At 39.8% G+C, this 7,766-nt stretch overlaps 1 protein-coding gene across 16 annotated transcripts; it reads right to left on the bottom strand.

The window, feature by feature from the left end:
• Nucleotides 1-673: 673 nt before the first annotated feature.
• Nucleotides 674-7,394, bottom strand: LOC125532417. 16 transcript variants are annotated; one of them, XR_007294112.1, is made up of 11 exons: nt 6,953-7,394; nt 6,630-6,775; nt 3,198-4,975; nt 2,486-2,999; nt 2,199-2,410; nt 1,967-1,995; nt 1,663-1,826; nt 1,337-1,581; nt 1,000-1,218; nt 823-915; nt 674-729 (listed from the first exon to the last, which is right to left on the bottom strand). XR_007294112.1 is itself a non-coding variant. In XM_048696486.1 (9 exons), exons 5-9 carry the CDS (start codon nt 1,775-1,777, stop codon nt 688-690), a joined length of 714 nt encoding a protein of 237 aa, XP_048552443.1. In that variant the 5' UTR covers nt 1,778-1,826; nt 1,917-2,410; nt 2,486-4,975; nt 6,630-6,775; nt 6,953-7,391; the 3' UTR covers nt 674-687. The 16 variants fall into 15 exon arrangements, 3 of the variants coding, with proteins under 3 accessions (XP_048552443.1, XP_048552441.1, XP_048552442.1); XR_007294109.1 differs by having other exon boundaries at nt 1,337-1,425; nt 1,523-1,581; nt 2,486-4,975; nt 6,953-7,393; XR_007294105.1 differs by having other exon boundaries at nt 1,917-1,995; nt 2,486-4,975.
• Nucleotides 7,395-7,766: the final 372 nt, after the last annotated feature.

Raw genomic sequence — 7,766 nt, 5'->3', positions numbered from 1 at the left:
TTGTTCAAGAACATTATAAGATTCAGATTGGAGATTGTTATCTCTGTCATGTGGAGTGACCTGCAATAAAATTATTGTAATAGCATATCAGTGTTCATTAATTTCATCTTTGCACAAATATAACTGCTTTTGATATGCTAACTTGATGATTTTCTGTAGGAGAATCCACTTCATTTCTGCAAATCTCTCCAGGAAACTTTTTGGCAAGGAATGCAGCAATCATAGCCATCTGACCTCTGACATCCCCTACATCACCTTTGACTTCCTTTACATCACCTTTGACATCCTCTACATCATCTTTGACATCTTCTACATTATCTTTCACCATGCGTACTTCAAACTGAAGATTTTCTTGGTCAGATTTCCCAACAAAAGTTATTCCCTGAGAAACATTTACTCCGCTCCAATACTTTTCATCATAGTAACCTCAAAGTTTTGCCCTTTTATCAAGTGCACCTTTAAAGGCTTCAGTATAATCGTCAATGGAAAGGCTACCATTATGATCGATTTTCCTTTTTTTTAACTCCTCATCAGCTGCATCCTATCGAATAGGAATAATTATTAATTCATTACTATGCTATGGAATAGATTGTATGTTGGACTGTAGACAAAATAAGTAGAATGTACCATTATTGTCTTCACATTGTCGCTTGTGTAATTGCCATCTTTTTTCTTATGAGCTTCATCTCATAGGTCAATCTTGTGGACCGGTGCTTTCCTTTTGATTTCCTATCCAGCAAAGTATGTTAGGTCCTCCAATAGTTATTTTTGAAGATAATTGATTTGTCATGTAACAAAGACTATGAAAAGTATCGTTGTCACCATCTCTTTTTGTAGCCTGACATGGCTTTTTCTCCCGGTTGTGTGTGGATTCTTCTGTTGCTTTGCACACTCTGAGTTTTTCTCGCATAACTTCTGCAAACAAATTAGATGCAGACACGTAATGTTAGCAAACTAATTTTGGAGTTCAGTTTGAGCATGAGAGGATGAGATAATAACCATGTGTGAATCCTGGCACCACATTCCAACTAGAATCTCCCGTTGATGCTTATTAACACCTATTGGAACATCACTAATAATTTCCTGGAGAGATCTCTCTTTCCGTTTGAAATATTTTTTCTTCAAGCGAGATTTGTAGGCTCTCCATCTTTTGCAAACAGTCATTAGGACCCAGTCTCGTGTAAGCTGCTTTGTCTCAGATGGATAGACAAATTTCTCCTTCAACAAAGTAAATTTAATTGTTTCATGTGAAATGACAATAAAGATGTATGTGATGATACATCAAAAAAAGATGTATGTGATGATACATCAAAAAAAGATATATGTGATGATGTACCTCTACATCCTTGATCATGTTGTTCTTTCTCTGGACAAATAATTCATTGTCCCGTCTTGGAATGTTCAGTGGTGCAAATGTGGAGTTCTCTGCAACGTCGCTAAGATAGCTACTAAGAATGGAACCAGACCTTTCATTCGGAACACCTTTTTCGTTAGTCTCCACAATTATCTTTCCACCATGTACCTGGGATAAATTCTTCAGCCGAAATTCCCCTACAATCTGCCGCGTCTCTCCATTTGGCCCTGCAAGCATGAATATCCCAACATGTCAGAAACCAGTATAATAAAAACCTCATTCGAAGAAGATTAGTCATGGAAACTTACAAATTATCTTGATTTGGCTAGTGGATTCATGAGACCTTCCTGGTACTATATTATCAATCTTTGGAGGACCTTGCAGATTTTCTTCAGCAAGCTGCACATGTTTTGCATCATGCATTGTAAGGTTCAAGTCCTAAAGTCGTCTTGGTATCCTCGCCATCGTTAATCTGCCAAATTAACAAAAACTACAGACCTCAACCAAAAGTTCAGTGCGGCATGGCATGTACAGGTCTACAGCTAGCGTAGCTAACTCGTACACTGTTACAGAGAGCTGGAACATTCAATTAGGCAAATGGCTACACATCACCTTGATGTCTCTTGAGCTCATGACACAATCTACAACGAGATGCTTCAGATTTTCAGTTTGCAAAACATGAGGTCAGTATACAATCTTTACAAGCAAGATTAGAAATAAACAAAGGGTCAAGCCTTAGTAAAACATTACAAAGCCCCGATGACCGAGTTAGCACAGCTAAATCAGTGCACTATGTTACTTCCTGTACCAGCGAGATGGAAGATGCAATTAGGAAGGCGGCTACCCAGTACATTGATGTCTCTTGAGGTCATGACAGAATCTGCAGCGGTTATCTTGTCTGAAGGATCAGGGTTTCTTGATGGTCTTGTAAAACGTGTAGTTCCTTCTAGAAATCTTGAACAAAAGGTCAAGCATTCTTGGGCAAGATACCCTTCAGCAATTGAACCTTCAGGAAATGCTCTATTGCGCACAAGTGCTTTCAGCCGAACAAATGATCTAAATTTAATTAAGCAAGATGTTACTTCTCAAAACTATTGAAGATTAAATAAAATCAAAGTTAAAGTGCCATACCTCTCTAGGGGGTACATCCACCGATAGTGCACTGGACCACCAAGTGTAACTTCTTCAACCAAGTGCACCATTAGATGCACCATGATAGTAAAGAATGATGGAAGAAAAATTCTCTCCATATTGCAAAGTGTCATCACAATACTCTCTTGAAGTTCGTCAAGCTCAGAGACATATAACACTTTCGAGCATAGTTTCTTGAAGAAATTAGACAGCCCGATAACTATTTCCATGACCTCTTTGTGTGGGTAACAGGATCGAAGTGCTAGAGGAAGAATATCTTCCAGAATAACATGACAATCATGACTTTTGAGACCTGAGATTGTACAATCTTTCATGTTGACATGCCTAGAAAAATTTGATGCATATCCATCGGAGGTCCTAATATTGTGCATCACTGAACAAAGTATTTCTTGCTTTTTTGGAGACATAGTCAATGGTGCATCAGGCAATACTACTTTTCCATTATCATCTATAGCAGGATGAAGATTATGTCGAATTCCATTTTCACCAATTTCTGCCAAATCAAGCCATGCATTAAGGCCATCCTTTGTTTTAGAATCAATATCCAACAATGTTCCAATTAAATTATCAAACACATTCTTTTCTATGTGCATTACATCGAGATTGTGCCTTAACTTGTTAAGTTCCCAATATGGCAAGTTGAAAAATATTGATTTTTTGAACCAATCCTCAGGCTTCTTCTCAGGCTTACCTTGGTTCTTAATTGACTTCTTGTTGCCTTCCTTCCTTTTATGCTTCGGTTCTTGATTCTTTTCATTTTCTTTTTCACTGTTTTTGACCTTCTTTCCACCCTTTGCTTTCTTTGCTACATTGCCTTTTTTGCCTAACACAAACACTCTGCCTTGCAACATTTTCAAAGCTGAACTACCACTCATAGTTGTCGGTGCCAATTCTGTCTCTTTAGTGCCATCAAATTCCTGCCTTCTTCGGTTTCGAAATACATGACCCTGTGGTAACCAACGACGATGACCCATATAACAAAGTTTCATACTCTTATCCAGGTGAAATGATCTTGTAGAAGGACCACATGATGGACACCCATATTTACCACTTGTGCTCCAACCATACAGGTAAGCTAATGCTGGAAAATCATTTAAAGTCCATAACTGTGCAGCCTTGAGTGGAAATATCTCCTACGAGGAAGCGTCAAATGTGTCTACACCATCCCATAACTGTAAGAGCTCATCAATCAGTGGCTGCAAATATATATCAATGTCATTCCCAGGGGAAGCTGGTCCAGGAATGATCATCGATAAAATTAGAGATGTTTCTTTCATGCAAATCCAAGGCGGTAGGTTGTACGGGATAAGCATCACTGGCCAAGTACTATGTTTTGAACTCATACTCCGAAAAGGGTTAAATCCATCACTCAAAATGCCAAGGCGCGGATTACGAGGATCAACAACAAAACTGGGGTATCTAGCATCAAGATCTTTCCAACACTCGCCATTAGCTGGATGCCGTATCTTTCCATCTTTAGTACGACCCTCATCGTGCCAACACATGTCATCTGATGTTTTTCTTGTTGCAAAGAGCCTTTGAATCCTCGGTATCAAAGGAAAGTAACGCAACACCTTGGCTAGTTTCTTCTTCTGCTTAGATACAGATTCAGCTTGGGAGTCTTTCTTCTCATTTGTAACCCAACGCGAGCTGCCACACACATGGCAAGACTCTTGATCAGCTCGTTCACCTCGGAAAAGCATGCAATCATTGGGGCATGCATGAATTTTCTCGTAGTCAAGGCCTAAGTCACGGATGATTTTTTGTACCTCATAGTACTTCTTTGGTAGTTGTGCCTGTGGAAGTGCATCAGACAAAACACCAAGTAGCATTGTAAATGATTCTTGTGACCATCCATGTAAGCATTTCATGTGATACAAGGTGATGAGAAATGACAACTTAGAAAATGCTTTACATCCAGGGTATAACTTTGTGTTTGCATCCCCCAAGAAGCTTGCATACGTATTAGGTTTCTTCCTTGTTTGAGCATCTGCATTCTCATCCTCAACTGAATTAGGTACCATATTCTCAAATTCAACGCCATATAATTCACCATCAGATGTGCTTGATAAAGATTCACAACTGTTAGCCATAGCAAAGACATCACTTAAGAGTCCTGGCATGTCATCCATCCTTCCATGTTTGCCTTCTCCAACAACATTCCTTGGGATGCCAGGAATAGAAAAATTGCCACTGTTATCTGATACATGAGCAAATGCAAATGATGGTTCACTGTAATCCTCTCCATGGCAAACCCACTTAGTGTAACCTTGAAGAATACCATCACATCTCAAGTGAGTTTTCACTCCATCATAACTCTGCATACCTTTATTTCGGCAATTTACACAAGGACAGAGAATTCTATCACCAGCCGGAACATCATGGAATGCAAAAGACAGAAATTGCTCGACACCATCTTTGTAAGCAGCACTAGCTCTTGGCTGACTCATCCAACCTCGATCCATCGCCCTTTGATATGCCGAAGTAATGAAACAAAAAAACATATGTCAGTGTATAACTTCACATGTGTTATTTAAGAGATGAAAGCTGATTTAAATCTTTTTGCAAGAAAATCATGGAATACATAGATATTTTAATTCAATGATTGGATCCTAAAATATTTCATCAACCTTGAATTGAAAAACATCAAAAGAAATGTGCCATTGTAGGTTTAACTAGTATGCAAAGACGCCACTCAGTTCAATACAATTGCACATATGCTGCCATCTTTCTCCCCCTAATCCCAACTCTGGCTACATCGAAAGGAAACACACAGCACATGAACAAACAAAAATATAAAACAGGGCACATGATTGGTATTATATATGCAGGGCCTTCAATTATCTAGAAATATTTACTCTTTCTAATCGCTGTAGGGACTTCTTTCCTTATGCAAAACTACTACGATTGTTGGACTATCTAAGTATCCAAACTGAGCATAAAAACCATATAATAGGGTGCTTTAAAAAAACAACTATGTTAATTTCCCTGCTTTGATGATCTTGTGCATCTCAGGTAAGCACCATATACAAAAATCAAGGTACAACAGAAGGTAAAAAAAGGCCAATGATCACAGTCAGTATTATTATATATACAGTTATCACCATACTGGAAATACACTCCTTCCCAATTACAGAAACCTAGAGGATATGTGCAGCCACCTGAATGAAAAATGAAAAGCATGTGTAAAAGGGCGTTTGCAATGCAATCTAAATAATTAGTGGGCTGCACTGCATACACGTCATATCTATTTGGTCTAAGGATAATAGGAAAAGGGATATTAAGTTGGACTGATTAATGAGTCAGATAAGACATCATTGAACAAGAAACAGAGAACATATGTGATGATCTACAATACTAGATTGAAACTTTAGACCAATTTAACGCCCTAGTTTGGTTAAAAGCTTACTTTGCCACAACTAAGCCAAAAGTAGTAATTGTTACCCCTCGGGACAGAGTGTGGCTTGCCACAAAAGTGTGGCCAAAATATACTCCTTAATCATGTGACTAGTAAAGTCGCAAGCCACAACCGTGTGAGCCAACTGAACACTCACTCACCTCAGAAATTATGTGTGCCTAACCATAGGTCTGGCAACATTTGGCTTGAAACCAAACAGTCCCCAAGTGACTTGCAATTGTTGAAGGGTAGCCGGTCGCATATTTTTACAAAGTTAGCAAGCAAGGCCTAAGAGAGTAATTATCAAACAGTGCATTCTAATGCACACAATCAGTTGCTGCATGTGTTTACACCTTCAGGAAAAGGGTATTTTTAGGATACACTACCACTTGCCTCATTGGCGCATGGTAGGATACGCTGAAAAGACAACTTAGGTGAGTGGCATGTTGCTGATTTATTTATAAAAAATCCTGGAAGATTGCAGCTACTTACTTGCATTATGGAAGTTACTGTGCTCTTCAGTGTTATAAGCATGATTCAGCTTCATACATGCTACATATATTGTTTCAGTACCGAATAGGTTGTCCACTTTACATCCAATGCTTGATACTTTTGGACAAACGGTATGTCTCTCTAGAATTTAAACTCAATTCTTAATGATACAACAAAATAGATAAAAACATGCCAAAAACTTCAAAAAAAGAGTATGGGATACAAAAGAGGTACTTTCTCGAGTTGAGATTGAAGGCGGGTTGTTTGAAGCCAAAGGCGGTGGTCCAATCTATGGTTGTTCCAATTTCTGGAGTTGATTCAGTCCAACTGAAACACTGGGTGTTGAAACTTGCAATGAAATATATCTTCCTCTTCTTTTTCTACAAAATGAAATGAAATTGATATTAATATGCATTCCCTTCCAAATCAACAATACGTTATACATATACACAGTCCCCTGCATATTCGCTGATACACAATTTTTCAGTTCAAATTTAATTTCATTTTCATCATACACTGATAGGAAGAACAGAAGAGAGAGCTTTCTCAGAAAATACCCCTGTCCCAGCCTGCTTGCTGTTTGTTGACAGCAAGTCCTGGGCGGCAGAGTCCGGCCAAGCAGGCGAGCAGCCCGGGATTGGCCGGAACAAAGCGCCAGAGCCGACGCGGCAGGCGGCGGCCCCCGGTAGGAGCAGGCGTGGAGTAGCACGTCCCTAGCGACCAGGCAAAGGGCCGGGGACGACCGAGGAGCACCGGAGCAGAGGGGCTAGGGGCAGTCCTTGCAAAGGGCATTCACCGGCGGCGGACGCGGCGCACTGGCAGGACTAGTTGCAGGAGGCAGGAGATGGAGTTGGTCGTTGGAGGCTATGGAGATTGGGAGGGGGCGCATGGGTGGAGCCATGGAGGAGGAGCCAGCCCGTCGGCGGCGGCGGCATAGATGGGCGGCTCAGGACATAGCGGCGGATAAGGTGAAGGAGGGCGCGCGCTGAGTTCGGTACGTGGGCTCGTTTTACTGCATAGATGGGCCCCGTAATTTCCTTTTTCTGCAAAAAATACTTTGGTTTTATTATTTATTTGTTAAACTCTTTCATGTATATCCTAAAACGTCTCAAAAATCGTATGTACCTATTTACACATGTAAAAAATAATAAATGATATATACCCTAAAATTAAGATTTGCGACGGTACTTATATCGTCTCAAAAAGCGTGCCTACATACTAGATGCTTTCAGTATAGAGATGAATATAAAAGCGTCTTAGAAAAAAACGTGTCTACTGACATGTTTTGTTGTAGTGCTACTGTGTTACTTACAATTTTAGCACTTGCAAACATTACCTTACTAAAAACCACTTGTCATTTCCTTCTGCTCC

The sequence above is a fragment of the Triticum urartu genome, unplaced genomic scaffold (genome assembly GCF_003073215.2).
Source record: "Triticum urartu cultivar G1812 unplaced genomic scaffold, Tu2.1 TuUngrouped_contig_9880, whole genome shotgun sequence".
Taxonomy (NCBI): Eukaryota; Viridiplantae; Streptophyta; class Magnoliopsida; order Poales; family Poaceae; genus Triticum; species Triticum urartu.
Note: the sequence above shows the minus strand (reverse complement) of the source record. Positions and strands in the feature narration are given on the sequence as shown.